At 25.1% G+C, this 25489-nt stretch overlaps 2 protein-coding genes across 3 annotated transcripts; both read left to right on the top strand.

The window, feature by feature from the left end:
• Positions 1–280: 280 nt before the first annotated feature.
• On the top strand, positions 281–16288 carry LOC135930238 (uncharacterized). The gene is made up of 11 exons (XM_065467020.1): positions 281–321; positions 364–510; positions 549–625; positions 667–753; positions 5449–5576; positions 5642–5770; positions 6127–6234; positions 7766–7858; positions 9745–10105; positions 15505–15726; positions 16044–16288. The coding sequence occupies exons 1-11, from the start codon at positions 281–283 to the stop codon at positions 16139–16141; spliced, it is 1491 nt and encodes a 496-aa protein (XP_065323092.1). The 3' UTR covers positions 16142–16288.
• Positions 16289–21936: 5648 nt separating this feature from the next.
• On the top strand, positions 21937–22529 carry LOC135929275 (ubiquitin). Of its 2 annotated transcripts, none has more exons than XM_065465786.1 (4): positions 21937–22078; positions 22119–22205; positions 22247–22349; positions 22404–22529. In XM_065465786.1, the coding sequence occupies exons 1-4, from the start codon at positions 21976–21978 to the stop codon at positions 22483–22485; spliced, it is 375 nt and encodes a 124-aa protein (XP_065321858.1). In that variant the 5' UTR covers positions 21937–21975; the 3' UTR covers positions 22486–22529. The 2 variants fall into 2 exon arrangements, with proteins under 2 accessions (XP_065321858.1, XP_065321857.1); XM_065465785.1 differs by having other exon boundaries at positions 22392–22529.
• The last annotated feature ends 2960 nt before the right edge of the window (positions 22530–25489 follow it).

The following is a 25489-nucleotide window of genomic DNA, read 5'->3' as shown; positions in this document are numbered from 1 at the left end:
ATCTAGTAAGCCCGTATACCCTAATATATCACAGGGAATCCAGCAAATCACATTAAATTCCTTTTAGCAAAAAATAGAATTGGTAGTTGGTACTCAAACCATCATTGACTCAAACCCATGTCAGTAAGATGCAAAATAATAATTATTAAATTTTTTAAATCTTTTATGTGATATTAATTTTCCAATATATACGCTTTATTATCATATCGACCAGGAATTAATACTTCCCTACCAAAAATTGCTTGAACTCTTATTAGCACGGTATATTTTTAAATAATTTATGGACGAATATTTTAGAAATCCTCTCCAATATTGTTTCATGTAAGATATATTTAAAATAATTTGGTATAATCTTATATATAGTTGTAGAGAGAAATCTAAATATGTTTGCCCCAAATGCAAAATAGATTATTGTAGTATAAAATGCTATCAACATTCTAGTCACCAAAATTGTACTGAGAGTTTTTACAAAAAATGTGTATTAGATGAGTGTTCTATTGATGATAAAAGGTCACTTTATACATATTTGTATAATAAATTTATTGTAGTGAAATAGAAGAAAAAGTTTTATGGGATTATTATAAATTGTTTTCTAAAGAAATGTTTGCAGAAATAGGGGATGAAGGTTAATAATCTGTAACTAAATAATAAAAAAAACATTTATAGGAAATTATAGGGATCTTGAAGAACAAGTTGATAATGTATCACCTGAAGATCCTGATTTAGAAGAAAGAATGAAGAATATTAATTTAGGTATTTATAGATATAATAATTACTTTTTAAGCTTATATTTTTATTATATTGAATAAATGATTATAGTATTTTCATAGTTGTTAAATAATCTAACTAATTTAGTTTTTTTTGTTTTGGTAAAACATTTGCCCATCTATAATTCCTTTTTTCATGCCTGAGAATCATATTTTAAGACTCATTTTTCAGTGATTAAGGAAAGAATGAGGTAAATATTTAACCTTCTTAGTATGTTGGCTTTAGGCCCACCCCATTTGGATCTCACGAATTATGCTAAGACCCTATTTTTTTGATAAGCATACCAAATAGCTTTGTTTCCCAGATAAGAGAAAAATAAAATTTAAGGATGGCTCAAGTGTTGTTAATTTGCTTAGTCATAAAATTTATGACCAAATTTTGTGCTCAGGCCAACCCGGGGTTCAGACCTACACCTGGGGCTCGGATAAATGAAAAGTAAAAAAAAAATTTCATTTTCTAATCTTAAATTAAATCTTATTCATTCTAAATTAATAAAGCTTTTTTTTTATTCTCATTTTCTTACCATTTTCTTTCTTTTGATAAAAATATTTTATGGTAAAATAAAAATATATGTAATAAATATTCACATGACGGAAAAAAAATAAAAAAGTAAAATTTTATTTTGACACATATTGATATTGTAATTAAATGTGGAAGACCAATATAAAAATTCAACGTCATTCATGCATGTATAAATAATAAAAAGAAATGTAAATTTATAATTTGTGATAAAATAATGGCCAATAAAAAGTTTTTCTTTATTATATTAAAGTTATATTCCCAATATTATATATGTCATAATTTTTAAAGGGATGTCAACTATCCAGGATCACCACGGGTTTTAAAGGTATAATTAATAAATTTGGGTTTTAAGTAGATGTATACCGATATCACTTTTTGGAGGCCTATCCGATCCGATATTCCCGATATTAAATTGATATCGACCGATTACCGATCCGATATCATATCTAATTTTTATGTCATTTATTTAAATATATTATAATGATCAGTTATAGTTTATATTCAATTCTATTGAAATTCTAAAAGTATATAATATATTTTTATTGTTAAATAACTTTTATATAAATAAGTAACATTAATCTATATATAATAAATAATAAACAAATATATTATGAAATTTGAATAAATATTTTAAACAATATTTAACATTAATAAATCGAAGATTTCTTATTAGAAATACCAAAATTTACTTATTTATTAGAAATCAGTTTACGTTTACGGCGATGTTAACTGTCAAGTTAATATCACCAAATTCACTAAAAACAGATTCTGAAGAGATTATCGCACACTTTTATAAACAGAATGTGCAAAAAAATAACAATATAGCAGAATGATTAATTAATTAATATTAAAAAAATATAGATTTCGATTTTATTTATAAAAATAAATGACTATTAAAAACTTAAAAGAAATTGTTGAGAAAATTTTTGTTATTTTTTAAAAACTTCCTGTAATTTAACTTAAATAATTATTTTTCAAATGGTTTTTCAAACCAAATAACAAAACAAGATTCATTTTGATTTAATATATTTCACAGCCTCTTTAACTCACATACGATATGATATATCAAAAAGGAAATTCGATCTATATAATACATATCTTTGAAGTTTGAAAATAGTGATTACTAATTATGTGATTTTATTTTTATATTTTATTTTCTGTTTCAGTTTTAATATGCTTATTATAATTATATTATACATAATAAGAAAAGCTATGACGATGATGATAATATTTACGAATACGAATAAAATTATAATTGAAAACAAATGTGTTTTAGAAATTTTTTTGAAAAACTTCCTTTTCTTCCGAAATCTAAAAAAATGGAAATTAATTTTCATTAAATTTATAATTATAACTGTTTCCATCGAGAATGTATAGAAACTAGAGACGCAGCCACTCGTTAATATCAATCACATCTTTATTTTAGATTTTAAAATCATGTAGAAATATATAATTTACTTTTTTTATCACATAAGAAAATAGGGGATTTTATTAAAAAAATTAGCTACATAGTTTATGAAATTAAATAAATCCGGTCAGAAAGTTCGTATCTAATTCTGAACTATGATCAGGATGGTATAGAAATAATCTATAAGCAAACTTACATAATAATTCATTTTAATTATTTCCAAGCCCTAAGTGTCCCCGATTAAAAATTTTTTAGTCATAAGCTGAGTTGCTTGCAGGATTTTCCTATTTAAGTTCGATATTATTGATAAATTATTTTTAATTAAAATATTTGAAACAACATTATTTATGGGGTTCGAGTTAATGCTGGCTTATTTCTTATATAAATATTGCTAATGTAGATCGCAGTGATTTTATTAGACCCACCTCGGGTTTGGGATTTACACAACCAACCAATTAAACAACACCCATATCGATATTTTGTGTTAATAAAAATATACCTGACCCCCCCCCCCCCAAGACCTATACCCGCCCTGTATGAGTGATCATTATTATTATTATTATTACAAAAAAATATTTTTATTTCCATATCAAAAAATATTATTTTTCACCCCCCCCCCCCACTTTCACCCCCTCCCCCCACTTTCACCCCCTACCCCATCCACCTCCAAAACCAAGTCATACCCATCAAGATAAAAAATGAATACTTTCAATCTAAAGATATTTAGTTTAGATTATATTTTACCCATATATCGATATTTTGTTTTGATAAATTATTCCTGACCCCCCAAGACCTAGACCCGCCCTGCCCTCTATCAATCATTATTATTATTGCAATAAAAAAATATTTAATTATTATTATTGCAATAAAAAAATATTTAATTATTATTATTGCAATAAAAAAATATTTAATTATTAACTTGTTTATTAAATCGTTACATGACACGATCCCGAATCTGGACCCCAGGTCTGTGCTCAGAGCTGGTTTGGTCGATTTTTTAGACCCAAACCTCGGGTCTGGTTTTATACAACCAACCAATTAACAGCACTAGGCTCAACTCATTTTATTTGTAATGTATAAAAAAAATAACTTTTTTTTTATTTCCACTTCCTCATCTTTTTAAAACAATTTTTTGGTAAAAATTGGCCTGTTCAAAAAATTAAACCTTCTAATTTGAATTTTTTAAAACAATTTTTATTAAATATAACATTAATCCTAGCCATCTCATATATATTTACTGGTGTTGTTAGACTAATTAATTAGTTTTTATAAAAAAAATAACTGTGACTAGTTACATTTGCCCATATTTAAATCTTTTAATTTAAGACTTACATCAAACTAAGTAAAAAATTTTACAAAATAGCTTTAAATTTAATGTAATTTTTAGTTTAGCTTAATTCTACCCAAATTTGGCACAGATAACAAAATTAAATTAGATAAGGCCTATTTAAAGATTAATATGAATATTAATGTTTACTCTTTATATCTATGATCCATATAATTACATTAATTCTTAAACAAATTGAATATGTATGAATAATTTCATTATTTGATTCATATTCGTTTTTGACAAGCCGATAAAATAATTAATAAAAATAGTCACCCCATTCCTTCCTTAATTACCCCTTTTCTCAAAACATCTAATACCACTTTTGCTATTTTGAAGTAGAATTTTACAATCTGATCCTTAAACTTCTATTTGCCCTGCAAACAACCAACATTGAGTTTTAGAAAATATATAGGCTTATTAATGATACTTTTAAAATGAATCATACTGATACCTATACAGATTCTAAACTGGTCCAATAATATTGATAATAGATTTTTATCAAATATATTTGATACAATATATAAAATAAGTTATTCTTTTTCAATACATTTTGGGAAATAATTTATTAATAACTAACAAATATATCTAAAAACATCAATACTAAATATTATTATTTGATATTAATAAAAAAAATATTTTCAAAATTTTATCAGTAAAAACATTTTTAGGAGTATTGAATAAGCATTCAACAGGTGTGCAAGGAATGATGTATTTAATAAATAATTGTTTAATATTAGGGAAATTATTAAAAATGGTTAAATCTTTACACTTTATACTAAAAAAAATTATCAGGGTTTTTTTATAGATTATTTTTATCAAATAATTTTTAATTTAATATTTATTTAAGAAAAAATGTAAAATAACTTAGAACTAATTTAATTTAAATCTAATAAATATTTATAATAAATTTGGATTAAAATAGAGAATAAACTAAAATATAAGATAAAATTTAAAATAATTTAGAATAATCAATTTAATTTTAATCAAATAAACACTATACATTTTTTTATTTATTCATATTAATAGATGATAACTATCATTTTAAAATAAAAAATTTGTCAATAACAAAATTTATCGAGGTAGGACAACAATACATTGAAATTTCAAAAGTATCATCGATACCATTCATTACACAATCTTTAACCACGTTGATAATACTACTAGTTTAAATCTGGTGTTGCTAGCTTTTAGGGGTAATTTTTGTTATTTTGGAGCAAAATGATTTAAAAAATAAAATTGGCATTTTATTTGTTATCATAAGCATAAGTCCTAAATGTTTTGGCAACCTTTTTATCAAAAATAAAATATTTTAAGGGTGCTAAACATCTCCTTGCCCCTCCCTTCTGATATCAATACTTTAAATTGATGCAACTTACACAGACATTTTAATTCAATGTAATATTATATTATTATTAAAAAGATAATTATGATCAAATTTGGAATTGTTTAACAACGAAAGAAAAGCAACACTTTGAAAAGATCCTGATCAATAATGAACCATGGTTAACTTCCTTAATACCAATGTGGCAACCTTGGTGGCATAAAAAGGTAAAGAGACCTCAATTATTATATATAAATTTTACATTTCGTAACAATCTTTATTTAATCATAAGATTTCTCCAAAATTCGTAAAAAATATGGAAGAGAATATAAATAATCTGTTTGATGCACCCTATAGCATTCCATTTTTATGGTCGCCAACTTTACAATTTATAAAACGTATGGAGACCAATATTAATAAAGTAATTTTCTTAAAGTTAGATATCTGTTAGCTTTATTTAATATAATTATTATTATTGGGTTATTAATTAACGGATCGTGTTAGAAAAATTATTATTATTATGTAGTTTATTCATCAATAAAAAAAATGTTTTTTTTTATTTTCGAGATATTTCGATAACTTATTAGTTTGTCTTCCTTCTTCAATCAATTTACTTAAAAAAGTATAAACTTTTTCTAAATTTTGGCAAATTATATTAAATAAAATGATGTAATATTTTATACTTAAGTAAATTATATTTTATCAAATACCGATTCAAGATTGATATGCGAAAATCTGTCTAGACTATTTATAAATAGCAATTATGTTTATTTTAAGGCATCTCCTCTAATCATAAATAATATGGTCAATCTTATTATCAATTATTCTTACATGACTCGTTTATATAATGGTTGCCATTCAGAATGCCCTTTGCAAGCTATTCAAGTAAATACTTTTAAACTTAAAAAATGATAATTTTAAAATATATATAAATGTTCGGAGTTGTAGATGTCCACGGTATCGGTCTGTATTGGTTTCGGCCGAAATTTTTAATACCCAATACTAGTGACCGATATTCAAAAATGATAATTAACCCAAATTTTAATTTTTTTAGATTCTATATATGAATTTATAAAAAATAATTATTACAACCTTTTAAAACGATAGAAAGAAAGGAGATGCTGTTATTCCCCCTCTCCTTATTTTTTAACCTTTTAATAATTATTTACATTTGCCTTTTTCAATAAATACTACATATAATTTTTTGGTATCAGTGTATTAATTTTGCTAGGCTAAAATTGAGATATTGATTTGGTGCATTTCTATTTTTGTTGATTTTACTAATATTATTTAAATAACCTTTAAAAAAGTCATAATATATTGTTAACGAGGCTTTAAATTTTAATAAAATATTTTTGTTCTGGGTCGCCATTACTTAAAAGCCTAAGCACGGACCTGGATAAGAATTATCGGTTACTCACTAAATCACGGAGAAATTTTTGATATTATTTTTTTTTAATATTATTTTTTTTATAAAATGATAAATAAATGATCATCTGCATTTTGGTGGAAATTTTTATCATAATTCATTAATTTTACAATAAAACGGAGTATATTTAAAAATTTAAAATAACTTGTGAAAATTTTCATAATTCTTTAATTTCACAATAAAAACAAGACGTGTTCTATGAAGCTATTAAGTTAGGACTATTAAATCAAATACTAAATTATTAATAAAAAAATTTTTGTGAGTAAGGTTGATATTTCAGAGAGGAAATAGTTATTTTTAGATTTATAAATTAAAAGTAAGCACTTGTTTAATTTAGGGCATTGTTGGGTTTGAAACGAAATTGAATGACCCATAAAATTAAATATAATTTAATTGATACTCATCTATATAATATTGTTTTCAGTTATTATAATTTTATTAAAATTGTATCACATAAATTACAAACAATAAAATAGTTAGGACTATTAAATCAAATATTAAATTATTAATCAACTTATTAGAATAAAAAAAATTTTGTGGAAAAAGGTTAGTATCAAAAAAGAAATAGTTATTTTTAGATTTATAAGTAAACACTTGTTTAATTTGGGCATCGTTGGGTTTTAAATCGTTGAAATTGAATGACCCATAAAATTAAATATAATTTAATTGATACTCTTATATATAATATTGTTTTCAGTTATTATTATTTTATATAAAATTGTATCGCTCGAATTATTAAAATACAAAATTAGACAATTTATAGCTAAATATAAATTGTTAAAATTAAAATATGACTTCATTCTACCAGACCAAACATTAAAAAAAAATTTTTTTTAATTTAAAACAAATAAATAAAAATAATGTTAAAAATTTCCCAGTGATTCAGTGAGTTACCGAATTATCTAACATTTCTTGCTAAATTTACTTAAAGATTAAGGATAATAATTAATTATAATGATTTTAATATATTTTTTAAAAATATTTTAGACTTTTTTGAGCATTTGCCCAATATTATGTGCCAACATTAATTGTCAGTCCATTTCAGAATCTGTTTATCTTTCACTAGATCAAATAATACAAGTATATTTTTTTTAAATATAATTTTTATTTTTATTATATTTGTTAAGAATTAAGTTATACTTACTAATAATCGCGCTTAAATCAGATCCTGAGTTCAAACTTTAGTCAGATAATGATATATAATATGAATAAAAATAAGAATATAAGAGCAGAGCTTAAATTCTAATGGATGAAATGCGAGCTTTTTATTAGGGTTGGTCTGTTGAAATCAATTTGATTTAAATCACGATTCCCAATTTAAATATATAAAAAATCAAAATTTAAATACTGAAAGATAAGGACTTAGATAAGCAAAGTCTAGATTAACCAAATTTCACCGGTAATCACCACTTGTTAGACAAAAAAGTTTATTTTCTATTTCAATTTTCGACATAGTAGAAAAATAACTGCTAATCCTAATCGCAATAATGAAAAATTAAATATTTTAAATATAAAACGAAACTAATATAAAAAATCCACATATATTTTTAAAAAATTTATATTTCTTTATAAAAAAAATAATAATTAGTTTGTAGACTAAGAAATAACATATATTAAAAATCACAGATAATATTTATATCGTCGACATTGGTATTAGAACATAATTGCAAATAAAAAAAAATAATTTTCCTGCCATTTCTGTTCCTAATCAATTCCCTAAGCTTCAAGTGAACAACTCCAAGCGATGAGAATACTCTCGACTAAAGTGGATGATAAAGATGCAGTAAATAGTTGTTTTATTTATACATCCTTTATCAAATTTCCTTGGGCCACTCATTCAATTGGGTTAGCTTTATTATATATTCCGAAAATCTATTTTTTGTAAATGGCTCTGATCTTGAACCAAGATAAATAAAATGCCAGTGTTTGGATCAGAAACCTCACACATTCTATTTCCATTTCATTGATTGTTAAATTTGAATGATATTTCGGGTTTAAAGAAGTGTGCAGGAGTTAAAGCTTGATTGTATCTTTTAGCAAAGGATATCACTACTTGTTTTTTTATTAGCATGTAAGGTGGTAAAAAAAACACTTTTGCGAATTCTTCCTACAATATACTGTGTCCGAATATTTGATTTATTTCTTTCTAAAATTTTAAACATTTCGCAATTGGTTTTAGGATTTCAATCATATCTTTAGCAGCTCTTTGAGTGTAATATTTTCAATCTTTTTTCTAATTGCAATGTCAATTTTATTTTATTTTAAATAATTTTGCCCATTCAGTTATTTAGAAACTATCTACAACTGAGTTCCAACGAATATCTTGTGAAATAACAAAAGATATCCCTCCCTCTTGTTACATTGAAATTAGCAAACTGATTATTTTTAAAATACTTTACCACCTCAATTATTTGTTCTAGGATACTGTTATTTTCCAAATCTTTTGATAGTAGATTTAAAAATTAGCACTACATCTAAGGTTATTATATAATTTCATTATTTCTTTTCAAACTTCCCTCATTTTTGTCATATTAATTGCATTGATCGGCTCTTTATTGGATAAAAATATCAAATTACAGCATATATCAAATTACAGCATATATCATTATTTAATTTTTCAACATACTTTCTATATAATAATCACAATCAATGAAAGAATGTTAAAAAGTCAATACCTTATCCATATGAGGTTTCTCTCATCCTCTTACACAAAAACCTTCAAATTAATTTAATAGTATGTTTTTTGCAGTTTTTCCTATTAAATTGATCAAATTGTAAAAACGCTAAAATAGCAAAGGTCTGCCCCTTGTAAATTTGATCAGACCTATTTTAAAAAAGCTATAAGCCAGGTGAAGATCAAATTCAGAAACTCAATTGGACCGATTAATTTTGATCGGTTACAAATGACCTTTACTACATAAAATATAATCTAACAAAGTTTTTTATCTTCCTATTAATTAATAAAGGCGGAATCACTTGAAATTGACAAAAACCTATCAAAACAGCTCGATCATATTCAAACGAAAAATTCTTCCGCTGATTCCTTCAAGATAATTAAATCCGATGACACCCCACGCAAAAATGAATCTAACACGAACCATAATAATGTTATCGAAAATTTTGTTTCCCTGTATCTACCCGATACCATAACAATCATTAATGGACCATTTAAGAAAAAATTTGGGAAAATTACCGAAATTAATTCTGAATCAAATATAACTAAACATGCCGTGACTTTATATCTTGAAGCCGCTTTATCCGATCTTATAAATTTGTTTAAAAATGGAAAGAAGTTGTTACGCCATACTGCATCTGATGATGTTAAAGGTTTTTTTATATTATTTTTGGGAATTAGTCCCAAATTGTGCATTTTACACATGTTAGTTTTAAATATTAAAATATAGTACTAATTGTGTTTATAAAGTTTTTTATGTTGAAATCATTCATTCATTAATGTTTCTTATGGCCCATAAATTTGTGTCGTTCTCTATGTTTTTACTCCTGTAATTTTTGCTCCCATATTAACGAATTGTTTTTCTCATATATATATATATATATAATGGTGAATTCCATGACAATTCATGAGTATCAACTCGACCCCCTCATATTTTTCTAAATTTTTTGCTAGATGTTGTTGCATATGTCATAACTAAGAAAAAAATAAAATTTTAGCTTCCAACTCCAATCAACGGCTGAGATATGGGGCTCTAAATATCAAAAAGATGGGGCATTTTGGGTAAAATGCTTTCCCTTTAATTTTAAATATCTTTAGATATAATTGAGCTAGAAGTGTTATTTAAATTTCATTATATAGCCTAACAATAGGCCTTTAAAGTTATATAATGATAAATATAAAAAATTTAAATGTCAAAAACCGGAAAGGGTCATAAAATCAAATCGGTATTATTTTTCTTAATTTTTTTTATGAATATAGGAGAATAAATATGCAAATTTACAAGTTGGGCTGAGTATAGAATTTTAATTATCAACCAATTGTGAAATTTCTTAATAAATATTTGCTAAATCATTTATTGTAATATAGTTAAATCTAAAGCTTTCAAATATTTTATTATTTATTGTATTTAAAAGATTTGAAAAAATGGGGGCTATTGGTAATTTTTGTAATATATTTGCTTCTTTCCTAAAATTTGCACAATTTAGATAAACATATCCTTTGTGAAGGTCTAAGAAATGTACTGTACTTCCGGGAGTGTTTTTCAATACAATATTAAAGATATATTAAAAAAATTATAATTCCCTGGTAAAAACCATTTTATATTAATAAAGGTTAAAGGAGAGAGTGTCAATTGCAGAAATGACTCATTTTATGCATTCTTAAGTAGTTATATACTGATTTTAAAGAAACACATTGAGATATAAAAGTGAGTTTTACTAAATAGCTTATTTAAGACCAATCTCCATTTTTTAAGATAATACTCTACTAGTCATGGTGAACAATTTAATATATATAATTTAAATTGAAACAATTAATTATAAATTTAGAAGAATTAAATAAATTTCAGAAAATCGAACTAGTATTTGGTACATAAATCTGCTTAAATTTTATAAATATCTCAAATTATCTTTATAAAAATATATAATTGTTTTGCTAAAAAAAATATCGTGGTTTGTCAAGTAATAAGATCAATTATTTATTTTTAATTTACTCTTCCATCAAAATTCTCAAGAATTATAATATTTTGGAAAGGTTTAGTGTTCTTATATGGATAGGATAACAATGTTATAACTAATAATAAATTTTATATTTTTATATATAAAATATTTTTTAAAATTTATATTTCGTTTTACAGGGTCAAAGAAGTTTTTTTTATAGATCTATTCCTAAAAAATTTCTTTAGAGTGTTAAAAAGTACGATAATTTCTGAAATTTTATTATTATGGACATTCTTTAGTTCTCTATATTATTAGTTTTAAGAAAAAAATATAATTATTACCTAAATCCGAGTTCATTTGATTAAAAACAAATTATTTAAATTAAGGAGTTCGAAAAATGTCTATTCCATATTTTATAGATGTCATCTCAAAATTAGTATCCTTTAACTTTGTAACAATTTCATAAAAATTATTTTATTTAATCTAAGACAATATATAATTATTCAAATAATAACGGATTCAATTCAAAATCCTGTATAAATAAAAATAAATATCAAAACTCAAAAGATAAAGTTGTTTAACAAATTTTTATTAAGTTTGATGATTAAAATATCTCTAAAGTACATTTGTCCAATCTAGTTCTTAATGTGGTTACTTAATTAGTCCACTGAAGGATCTTTCCATCGATACGTGCGAGCAAGGATCAGCTTGAACTACTCGCTAGAGGTTATATAATACAACTTGAAATTTTTTGGATAGCCAATATTATAAAATTTTTGATGGGAAGGCAATTTTTGGCTATATATTAAGCAATTAATTTTTGTCGTAATATCCATTAGCGAATTAGAGTTAAATAACAAATAAATACATTTTGGCTCAAAATTAAACGCCAGCCAATTATTAGGGCAATTAATCCAACTCCTGAGCCAACACTAGCCAAAGCTAACTCATCTAGTCGGCTTAAGCCTAAGCCAATTTTTATGACTTTAGGTCAGACCCCGAAAATTATTGATTAATTAAACAATATATTACCCGCATTTTTTTAATGATATATGAATTATAAATATTTAATAACTGATAAATTCCTGTAATAATTAGCCCGGTCCTAAAAGATAATTATTTCGAATTCGATGCTAAATATTGAGTTGAACTACTCGTCCTCTAATTTTTTTATCTATGAAAACTCGAGTTTCTAGTGTAAAAATTTATCAAATATTTTCAGCTTAAGAAGAGAACAATTTTAAAAAAAGTAATCTTAAAGATAATTATTTCTATGCTAATATTGTAATACTCGTACTCTATGCATAAAAATATATTATAAATATAATAAGTTGGTGCTCGGATCTATGGATTTGTTCTACCAGATCTACCCATTTTGTAGGGATGGCTCTGGTTCATTTTTCAACTAAAAACCCCACCAAAAGTTATGCTAATTCGATCCAACCTAACCACACTAATTAATCCTATAGCCATTCATAAAAATAAATATCGATTTGATAATATGATCATTTCCGATTTTCTATTTCCGTTTTTTGACATTTATATAAAAAAATTTAACATTATATAACTTAAAAGGTCAACCATTAGGCTATATAAATAAATTTCAAAGACACTTCTAGCTTAATTATATCCAATGATATTTAAAATTAAAGATAGAGTATTTTCCCCAAAATGCCCCACTTTTTGACATTTGGAGCCCCATATCTCAGCCACTGTTTGGAAGGTTAAAATTTTATTTTTTTCTTAGTTATAATATATACCCCTTTCGCGCCCGAAATATTTCCCGTGAACATAAAAAATTTTTTCTTCTAAAACTGAGTTAAACAAGACACAAATAACACATTTTCAACGTTTTTTATTTAAAAAAAGTGTATATATATATAGAATATGAAATGTTACCAATTGTCATCATTGGGATATTCATATATAAAAAAATATACAATTTATTTTGAATGATAAGAAGTAAAACAATTGCGATTTTTATTTAAACATAAAGATATTTTACATTTTATACATTCAAATCTTGAATAACCATTTTGGCAGTACTTGTGCATCTGTGTCTACTAACCGCTGATGGCCAATGCCCTGTTTTATTATCTGATATCTGGGATTGGATGAAAACTATTCAACTTCCTTCAATCTTCAACATAGGTCTACCTTCTTTTCCATCATTTTCCTTTCCAACCATCATCAATCCTTTAGCTATCTGAGCTTTAAATACTAAAAGGGATATATGTTTACTATTTTTCTGTTTCATGTGGCGTCTATAGAGCAACCATGAATTCACTACACAGGAATCTAATAAATGAAAGGAAACATGCATGTAAAAACGCTTCCATTTTATGTCGGTTCTGTAGAGTTCAATTAACATATGGAAATCCACCACGCCCATACCACCGTTATAGTCTTGAATTATGGCCGGAATTTTGACATTGATAAAAGATTTTGACCATCTTCTCGTTCGTGATATGGGATGTATACCATAAATAATGATATGGTGATAACCGATTTGTTATCAAACCATTTGCAAATTATAATATTATTAGAATCCACTTTATAATCATGAGACCCTCTTTCTTTTTCCTTTAAGATTTTATCATCAACCAGATGGCATTTCGATAATCGATTAGATTTAAGGGTCCCCGACATGATAAACCATTATCTTTGAGCGCAGCTGCTAAATTATATGAAGAAAAAAAGTTATCCATGTAAATTTTATGAATTTTATGTGGGGGAACAGTTTCTAATAGTTGTATAACAATATCTCCGCTAATTCCCATCAAAGTTTTTTTTATATTTGTGGATTTTCCTAAATATATTTCTAAATCATATAGCATTCCAAATGATCCACATAAAGCGAAAATTTTAATTCCCCATTTATGCGGTTTTGGGCTAATATATTGTGTAAATTTATCTCCCTCTGGTATAATATATATTGAGGTCATCTAAAAAATATTTATAATAATTTTAAAAAAAGTGTTATAAAAAAATTTCCACTTTCTTAACTTTTTGCAAATATTATAGTGGCTTTATAAGTGGAAAATAACCTATATTCAATTCTTACTATATCATATTTCCAATATTTAATTGTAAAAAATTACATTATAAAATCCCAATGTTACCAATTTGGATTCCCTTCAAAAAATCATATAAATAATAGTTATTGTTAAAAATTTTTTACTAAATATGAAATACTAGTAATAATATATTATAAAAACATTATATACCTTTGATTTATATATATTTATATAGAATGGTTATCGATGTAAAAGTGTAAAAATTTAGGCGCGTAAAATACCTAACTTTGAACTTGTATTTTGATATAATAAAATAATGATTTTTACAGGTTAATGATAAAATACGAAATAATAAATATTGTTTTGTAAATTCATGTGTCTAAGTAGCAACCATTAGTTTTTTAAATATAAAAATTAATTGATTAAAAGTTTTATGACAAATGATCTCGCTGGGCGCGAAAGGGATATTAACTCTTAAAAATTTTAGAAGAATGTGAGGAGGTTGGGTTGAAAAATCGTGTTTTTTTTTAATGATTACTCATGGAATTCATTATATATATGTTAGCGGCAATGTGTTATGTTTCCAACTTTACATTTTGAGCCCGTTTTTTTAAAGAAAATCTGATTTTACATGAAATATTTTATCATGTTTAAAATATCACCCTATGAATTTCAGATAATTTTGCCAATAACATTTGAACTTAATATAAATTATAAATTATTTAAAAGTTAATGGTAAAAGAATGTACAATTCATAAGATGGGTATTCTAAACATGCTGAAATACATTTCCGGTAAAATTATATTTTTAAATTTAAAAAAACATACTCAAAAAATGATTAAAATTGAAAAAATAACACATTGCCAGAAAAACACATTCCCGCTAACATATACACTAGATTTATTTTATATATTATAAAAAAAATATCTAAGATAAAATAATTTGTTAAATATTTATGAAATTTTATGCTAGACAGGAGAAAATGAAAAGATTATTAGATGATTTCAAGTAGAGGCCTTTAATATAACTAAATAGAAATTTTGAATTTAATTTACTTATATATACACCATTTAATCCAAACTTGTATTTAAACAGACTCCTTAAGAGCTCGATGTCATAAAGTAGTTGAATTCAGCGAATCGCACACCAAAATATTTGACGCCAAAGGTTCTCTCGCATTGGATAGTCTAGATTACCTATCTTTTCAAAAAAGCATTAAAAAGCTCCAATTTTACATAATATGGATATTGAAGAATGGCTCGAATATTACATCTTGTTATATAGATCATTGTTCTACACAATTGCAGCAAGAAATTGGTTTTTTAGAATTAATTATAAATTTATATTAATATTTTTTCTATAAGGGCATCCCAGCTCCGTTTTTAATTGCAGATTTTTTAAATTGCTGTTAACGTTGCAGTAAAACTCTATTTTTTATATCAGCTTGATTCAAAAAAGGAAAATTTTGAAAATCCTATGTAAAAGGACTAAAAATCTGCTGGGAAAAGCTAGTTAGGGCGGCCTCTAATATGAAAATAACCTTGAAATTCTTTAATTTTTAAGAAATATTTTGCTCATATAACCTTGTCTAAGTTGCTTACTTGTAAAACAATTAATTTATTTTATATATCTAGAAAATCTAAAACTCAACTACAAAAATCAAAAATTATTGCAAAGCATCATCGAAGATAATCTCAGTAATTTTAAACACAATAATTCACCTTTAATATGAGATGACCATCGGAATAACTGGCAAAAGATTAATCAAGGAATTATTATGTATATTGTAAAATAGTAACATATTTATTGTATATATAATTATTTGATAAATAAAATGTTTATAATTGTCATGTGAGGGAATTTGGGGAAAATAGGGAAACAACGGGAATTTTTTTTAAAAATTTACAGGTCAATATTAAATTTTTTTTCATATTTTGTAAAGAACATATAGAATATTAGTATGTGTAATATGATTTCAATTATTTAATCTTCGTTTGAAACGATTCCAGATCTTTAAAATCGAACAATTTGTCTGGCAACATCTAAATCTATATATGCAGAAAATCGATTTATAATATCTAATCTTTTATCGACAGCTTCATTGTCTGTAAAATCTGCAATACTTTGTGTCAAGTATATGAGCAGAGTAATATGTAATAAATTTTCTGATTAATGCTTGAGGAACGTCAAATAAGTTTGATTTCCACTTCGACTTTCTCAATTTGTGTAGAAATAATTTTATAAAATTGTATAAATACTCCATTAATAAGGGTCAGATTTGTAATCTTATTTTTCGGTTATTTTTAATCTCATATTCACTGGTTAACAAATTTTTACTGAGTAAATATCTTGTTAGCATTTTAAAGGCTGTTTTTAAAGATTGAAATATTCCAAATACTTTGCATTATAGAAAATGAATTTAGCGCGAAATTATAAATATATTTCATTAAATTATTAGTTGAATTAAATTAGAAGAGGACGTTGGACTTATCCTATATCTCTTCAATCTTTAATCATACTCCTTATTTCAGTTATTATTAAAAATTTTAAATATATTTCAGTCAAAAAAAATTTCATCCGATGAATATTACTAGAGTTGAGCTATTATATTATCGAAAATGAATACAAAAATATAACATAGTTATGATATATGAACCAAGAGGAAAAGATATTTTTCTTAAATATGAAATCCTGATTTATTTGATCAAAAAAAAACATAAAATAAAAATTGGGGATACTATAGAGAAAATTTCGAAGCTTCCCGGGGAAATTTCCCCTACGTTACAGGCCTAGTTATAGATAGACCTCTGCACCGATATATTATTCGGAGGAAGGGGGGGGGCTTTTGCATTTTTATATCAGCGGTGCACCAGCCGCCAATAAAAATTTTAAAATCGTCGCGCCTATAAAACAACTATGATAAACATGTAAATTTGCTTGTATATTATTGACTTCAAAATTAATCATAAAAATCAGAATACGAGTACATCTTTATTATAGGCCAAACAAAATAAAAAATTTTATAAAAATTTATATGTTAAAAAAATATTTTTACATGAGAAGACACATTATTTATAAAAAGGGAATAGTAAAATGGATACATAAATAATTAAAAAATTTTTGAAGATATATAGATGTAGTTTTTATCTATATATAAGTTTATACAAGTTATCTGGAAATAATGAAGATCTTTTTAAAATTAAAATCAAACCAGCAACAGAGAAAATAATTCACTCGGGGTGCTGGTGGTTAGGGTGGAAAGTATTTTCCTAGCAAATATTGCTAAATTAGAAAATTCTAGCTTCTTTGCGTTTCCAAAATGCCAGCGTCAGTTTCAACCTGGACTTGATGTTCGGAAGGCAAATAGATTTCTTGCTCTTTTTGTTACCGATAATTTTATTTGGAATTGGAACATTTTTGAGCTTATTTCTTAAGTTGTCGCTATTACCCAATCCAGTAACATTGTTTTTTTTTTGAATTTATATTTATAAAAAAAGTAATATATGACATAACATGATAATATTAAACTATGTATAAAGAATTTACAAATAAAGTATACAATAATATCAAAAGTTATAATGATAAAAAGATAAGGAGAAAGCTAAGTGAATGCGGCCAAGAATTTTTAAACATTAGATAACGAATTATTGTAATTAGAGATCTGCAAAAGTAGGCCCAGCCCAAACAGGCTTCGGGCCAAGTTTAGGCCTATTTTTTTAAAAAGAAATCGGGCTGGGCCGGGCCTAATATTTTTTTAAAATTCGGGCCAGGTCGGGCTTTGTAAAAAAATTTTATTACATCTAATTTATCAGTTTTATGATAAAAATATTTGATTAGACGCCATATAATATATATCATATTTTGAGTAATTATAAAATAATTACTATATTTAAATAAATTCGGGCCTGGCAAGTAAATTTTTTTAAAAAAATTCCGGGTCGGCCTTGAGAAATTAGGCCCGATGAAGATCACTAATTGTAAGACATATTTTGTTTAAGTTTATAAAATCGGGAGATATATGTTTTTTTTTCTTTATAGATTTCAAAACGTTTTTAAAAAGATTGAAAGCAGTTTGCACAAAGGAGCAGGAGGATGTAACTACGAAGGGGACGAAGTGGTTATCACCCATCAGGTAGGAACATTTTAATATCTCAGCCCTGAGAAGAGAGTCATATTATTTGATGAGGCAAGGGGCCATGCAATTAAAATCCCAGACCAAAGGAAACTAGTTTTGTCATAGGGATCATTTATATATGGAGAATGGGAGTTCATGAATGCACGGGGGATCTGCTTATTGAGAAATGTAAAAATAAGTTTTCTTACTTTGTTATGTCGATTAATTTTTGATAAGAATTTACAATTGAGCGCATGGCATCCAAAACAGTCTGTGATTTGAATACATTTGTTGCTAGTGTATTATTATTTAAGATACTGGGGTAGGAATCAAGCCATTCATAGCCAGAGTATATCATATAACACTGTTAAATATACCTTTTTTTAAATTTGTTATTCATATTGAATTAGAATTATTTTTTTTTAACCTAACCTTCGCTTTTTAACTTTTTTTTCTAAAATTTACCTACCTTATTCAATTATCTTATAACCAAATATTGAAAATTATTACTTAAAATAACATTTTGAAATAAAATAAAAATTAAATAAAATCTAACTGTCCTCTGCTTCACTACTTCAATTGAAAGTAAAATCATAAAATTAAAGCAATAAAAAATTACAAAATAAAATTATATAGAATTAAAAGTTTAAAATTTTCTAAAGTTATTGAAAAATATATAAAAACACTATCCTGATGGTATATGGGCTCGACCTTTCATTTCTAATTTTTGGAACCCAAATTTAAAAGAAATATTTAGTTATTAAATTTTAATCCACCATTATCTATTAAATCTAAATAAAAATGCAATAAAATTTTAAAAAAATATTATTTAATTTATACAAATTAATAAACAAGTTATAAAAACAGCAGAAATATATTTTTTATAGAGATATCCAAGAAAATTTAATAGGAATCATTAATTTACAATGTCTTTCTACGAAAGCATTACTAATTTTATTTTAAAGCAACTTAATGAATTAAATATTAAGTTATCATATAATAAGCCAGGTTATGATGTGCAAATATCATATCTGGCCAAAATAGAGGAGTATCCCTGCCTCAAAAAAAATTAGTAAAAATGTGCTTTATTTACATTGATACAAACACAAGTTGCATCTTGTGGTTAAAAATTGATATAATTTATCTAATACATTGCATAATTAATGGATCTTTAACGTATCCCAAGCAACACTGAGACCTCTAGAGGTGGACCGGTTATTTAGAAACATCTCGTATTATTGATAAGAATTTTAAGGCTATTGGTGAGGTATTTATTTTTCTAATAGAATTCTTACTCAAAGGTTTCCACTCATGATTCAGTAGAAGCCTCTGGTCTTTTACCTCAATGCGTAAATATATATTACATTATATTGGCCATTTTAATTTATAACAATAGATCCACTAAATAAGTATCTAGAGTCAGTAGTAATATAACTGATGCCAAGAATTGTTAAATCCACAATTAATATATTAAAAAATAAAAGAAGGGATAATTCTTTCTGAGAAGAATTAAGGCTAAGAATCTTCAAAATTAAATCTCCCCCCATGGGTATATAATACCCCTATAAATCAAAATTTTCTTAGTCGATACCAAATTGCAATTTGATTGTGAAAAGGACTTCAATTGGAGTTCTTTAAAAAATCTTTTATAAAATTTTTGAAGATAATTTTTGGATAGATTTACACAGATGATTATAATTTTATATCATGTTTTAATACATTGCCCCCCCCCCCGACCCTAATTATTTTATATCAGAAAAAATGACTCCATTAGAATCATTATCAAACTTAAACAAAATGAAATGAAATATAGCAAAAGGATTATTAGCTGCAGTATTAAAGAAAGATAATTTTGAAAATAACTTAAATAATATGTATTAAAAAATTATCATCTTGCATTTAAAGAATTGTATACATGCTACTCCACAGCCATCAATCATGTAATAACGGCTTTTTGTGAGGCTCATTCTCTACACTAAAGAATGTTCTATCGAGCACTAGAGAATCTATAAAAAATCGACGTAAACATGAATTAGTATAAATGGCTTATGGAAAATAAATAATACAGAATTTAGCTTATAATTCATTTATGTTAAGAAAATAAAAATAGCAAGCAGAAACTAAGTTCCTAGCTATTTGTTTTATTTCAAAAAATATTCCCCCCCCCCCCCCTCTGTTAAAAATTCTTGACTACGGTCCTTTATATTTCTATAAGCACTCTATCCAAAATTGTTTAATTATATTATTTCCAAAATACTTTATTTTATATAACAAAATTATATGATTTATTGAATAATAAAATTTCAGGTTACGCCGTAATCTCAATATAAAATAAGTAATAAAAACAAAAGTGTTATTAATTACAAAATTTAAGTTATTATTAAATAATATTATAAATTTAAAAAAAGACAAATAATTAGACTGATATAATAACAGATAGTCTGAGAATGACAATACTTCCATAATATCCATTTATAACAAAACAAATATATAAATATCCAAAGTTACTTTTTAAAAAATCGAATCATTTACTGTATTAAGAATACGAATAATGCATTAATCGTTTCCTATTACGAATACAAATAGTACAATTATTGATTCCTGCGAATGCTGCGAATATAAAAAATACATTTATTCGATTAGCCCAAAGACAAATACAAAATTACTTGATTTTAAATTTAAGAATCAAATACGAATACTTAATTATTCCTTTCATTTTTGAAGGCAAATAGACAAGAACAACTTAAATGTTTAAGCATTTTTGATTATATAGATTTATTTATTTTTTGGCTATATATTAATATTTTTTTAACATATTTTATCTAACGGCGTAATTAAAGTAAACTGTTATTTTTCCTTAAATTAACTTTTATTATTTTCATCCTTTTATATATATCAGCATAACCTAAAATTACTTTTTTTAATTATTTCTTTTATATTTCGCAACCTACGAATTTCTATTTTATGTTGTAATATTAATATTTGATACAAATAAACACATTTTTAAGATTGTAGCATAGTTTTTGATAAACCTAAATAAAAAAAATATACTATAAAAATTTAAAGAAATATGCTTGATAAATCAATTCTAACTCGAAGATGAAAAACATACTCTAACACCCAAAAACATTATGGAGGCCAAGACAAGTCTCTAACTCGAGAGTCGCGAGTTTCGGCGTAATTTGAGTAAAGCGCATAAATGTAGGAAAATTTTTTGGAAAAAAATATATATATTATGAAATCTTCTATAATTAAGGATAATTCCATATATCTTGGGAAACGGAGACATCCCAATTTGATTTTAATAAATCATAGATTTACAATAGTGGGTTTTTATTGTATAATATATTTATACTATCGTATAGAAAAATCGTGAGCCAAGAATTTTGTATAAATATTTTTATATTTTTCTTGTGCTATAGTATTTCTTTTCCTCCCATCTGAAAAGGAAAATGCAAATATTTGTAAAAACTTTAACAGGAAAAACCATAACGTTAGAGGTTGAGCCGTCTGATAGTATAGAAAATATCAAGGCTAAAATTCAAGATAAAGAAGGTAATTTATGATTTATTAATTATTTATATATATATAAAAGGAATCCCACCTGATCAACAACGTTTAATTTTTGCTGGTAAACAGTTAGAAGATGGGCGAACTTTATCTGATTATAACATACAAAAAGGTTAATTAAAATACACCAAGTTTTTCTAGTATTAATTTTAGAATCAACTTTGCATCTGGTACTGCGTTTAAGAGGTGGTATTATTGAACCAAGTTTAAGAATGCTGGCTCAAAAATATAATTGCGACAAAATGATATGCAGGAAGTATTTAATTAACTTTATTTATCTTTTAAATATATTAATTAGGTGTTATGCCAGGCTTCCACCCAGAGCAACTAATTGCAGGAAAACAAAATGTGGTCATTGCAGCAATTTGAGGCCTAAGAAGAAACTTAAATAAACTTAATTAAACCTATAATACTAACAATAAATATTTTCGATTTAGACTAATCTATATATAGAGATTTTTACAGAAATTGTTTGGCACATTTTATATGGTAAAATACATTATCTGAAAACTTTTGTTTACTGACACTTGACACTAATGAGATTGTTTATAATAATTTCTACTTACTTTTTTGTAATGATATTCACTAAACTTTATTTTTAAGCTCATAAATTTTAATATAATTAATAGCACTAAAATTCTATTTTAAAAATTTTATTAACACATAATAAACAAATTAACATTAATTATTTGCTAAGTATTTAAAATTTTTGTTAAATTTCCATTTGCTTTTATATGTCTATTCTTTAGCATTGAATTTATGATATATCAATTTTCATATAAACTTAAATTTATTCTCCAAATATCTTTCATAGCTCTTGTTGGATTACATTGCAAATGTTTCAATAAGAATGGGATATAAAGAAAATGGTGGCCAATCTAATAAATAAATTGATGGGATTAGTATTTATTGGGGATATTATTATTTAAAATAATTATGGTATTGTTTATAAAGAAAATACATTCTAGGACTTTAGCATTCATGCAACACCATGTCTAGAAACTTAATAGTTTTTAAAAGCAATCAAGATGGAAACTTTTTGCTTCTCTTCATATTTCATACTGATAACACTTATATCAAATTTTGTTGTTGCTGAAGTGTTGCATAATTTACTAATTTTAGCATACTCAAAATCAATTAAACCTAATTATGCTAAGCCTGAAAATTGGCTTAAAATAATTAGACATTGGTTAAAAAGCTTTGCAATCTGTCAACATTGTATATGATAAAATACTACCCTTAAATTTATATATTATAAAAATTATTTCTATTAAAACAATTAGTGGGTGACTATTTTGTTTTAGCCGTATTTTAGGCTAAACCTAAATTAGGTTAGCTGATTCTAATAAGGCTTTGCCTATTTCTAATGAGTAATAAGGCTTAAATGACATTTTTAGTTCATCACGTGCTGGGTGTTACTCCAAATTATGTATTTTAAAGCCCAAATTAATCTTGTTTAATATTTAAAATGGTTTCTTATTAGGCTATATTAAACATGAATTCAAATAATTTTTATTTAACCCTTTCATTTATGTTAGACTAATATATAAGTTATTAAAATTTCATTAAAGGAATTCAATCAGATCCAATAAAAACTTATGACCCAGTTATCTATGTAATGAAGAGTTATTGTGAGGTAAGATGATAAATTTAACCCAATGCAGATTCGGTGGTAATCGACAATTGGCTTTTCACATTTAAGATAATTTGTTCTTTAACCAAATTATAAATATTAGATAAGTGTTTACAAGATGTCTGTTGACACCAAATCTTAATGTTTTTGTTAACATTTAAATATATCTCCAAAGGATTCACTTGAATATCGATGTTATTTATGAAATATCTAAGAATTAGCTTATTGAAATAGCATTTTCAATATTTATCAGTTTTCTTTGGATTTTCATTTCTAATATGTTGGGATACACTTTTTCGTGTGGTTTTTTAAATTAAAAATCTGTTGAGGCATATTATACTTGTTGCAGTACTAACTTATAATGTACATCGTAACGTTTGTATTTTCGCCAAGTATTTTTGGCATATCTGTAAAGTTGGATTTAGTAATTGAAGGACTTATAAGTCAATAAAGTTATTTAAAATTTTATTTTACACCTTTTGGCGAAATTATTTTTAGTTTATATTAACGTTTTATTTTATCGTATTAACATTATTTTAAAATCAATTTATTATTGATATTTTTTGTTATCAAGTTAAATTCAATTTTAAACGAACATTTTCATTTTATATAATTGGTTATTTCATATTTATTGTTTAAAAAAGATATAAAAGGAACATTTTTTTAAAAAAAGAAAATGTAATTCATAATAATAAAAAAGTTGTATCATAATTCTGCATGATTTATCTAACTATATAAAGAATTAAGATGTTATTTTATGACAATTCTTCATGGTGGCCAAGACTAGTCTCGAACTCACGACCTTCGTTAAATAGTCAATAAAGTTGATTTAAAATTTTATTTAACACCTTTCGGCGAAATTATTAACTTTAAACTGGAATGGTTACATTTGATTCTATTTTAAATTTATTGTGTACATCAGACAGATCTAAAAGACCACATAATTTTGTTATTGAACATTTCATTCCACTCTTGATTATATATAGAATATCTTTATTCTATATAAGGATTAAAAGACATGCAATTTTATATTGAATATTTTTATTCCACTCAGTAAGTATAAAATAACCATACAATTAGATTTATTATAATATTCTACACTTCCTTTTGCAATAATAAGTTTACTTACACATATACCTTCTAAACTGGAATGGTTACATCTGATCTATTTTAATTTGTTGAGTATATCAGATCCAAAGTTAAGAGAAGGGTCACACAATTAGATATATTGTATTCCTTTTCTTGTAAATATAAGAACCAAAAGATCACACAATTAGGTTATTGAACATTTCATTCCACTCTTGAATGTATATATCTATATCCTTTTGCAATTTATAAGTTTACACAATTAGATATATAGAATAAGGAGCAAAAGATCATCCATTTTTATATTAAATATTTTTATTCCACATAATTCCCTTTGAAGCTGAAATGGTTACATTAAATTGAACATAGACTATGATTACTATATTGTATGGGTTGAATCATTAATAAAAAAATAACACTATCTACTGTTCAGGCAAATTTTTTTATTTAAATCATATTTATTTACAGATTCTCTGAACATTAAATCTCAATAGTGATAGTAATCATCAAAACTTACACTAAAGAATTTAAACTTAAAATCAGCCATCACCCACCTTTAAAGTAATTAAATTATAGTGTAGTTATCGGGTATATGCTCTTTTTTTGCCCCACTCCTTTTTACTAAGCTTATAGAGGTTTAAGCAACTTTTTTCGAAATGTTGCGCCTACAAGTACGT

The sequence above is a fragment of the Gordionus sp. m RMFG-2023 genome, chromosome 5, assembly GCF_954871325.1.
Source record: "Gordionus sp. m RMFG-2023 chromosome 5, tfGorSpeb1-WG-v2, whole genome shotgun sequence".
Classification (NCBI taxonomy): domain Eukaryota; kingdom Metazoa; phylum Nematomorpha; class Gordioida; order Chordodea; family Parachordodidae; genus Gordionus; species Gordionus sp. m RMFG-2023.
Note: the sequence above shows the minus strand (reverse complement) of the source record. Positions and strands in the feature narration are given on the sequence as shown.

Coding starts and splice junctions, on each gene's coding strand:
- LOC135930238 (XM_065467020.1), top strand. CDS start 281: ATGGACGAATATTTTAGAAATCCTCTCCAATATTGTTTCAT. Junction 626..666: donor TGCAGAAATAGGGGATGAAG/GTTAATAATCTG, acceptor AAACATTTATAG/GAAATTATAGGGATCTTGAA. Junction 5,577..5,641: donor AACCTTGGTGGCATAAAAAG/GTAAAGAGACCT, acceptor TTTAATCATAAG/ATTTCTCCAAAATTCGTAAA.
- LOC135929275 (XM_065465785.1), top strand. CDS start 21,976: ATGCAAATATTTGTAAAAACTTTAACAGGAAAAACCATAACGTTAGAG. Junction 22,079..22,118: donor TAAAATTCAAGATAAAGAAG/GTAATTTATGAT, acceptor TATATATAAAAG/GAATCCCACCTGATCAACAA. Junction 22,206..22,246: donor TGATTATAACATACAAAAAG/GTTAATTAAAAT, acceptor TATTAATTTTAG/AATCAACTTTGCATCTGGTA.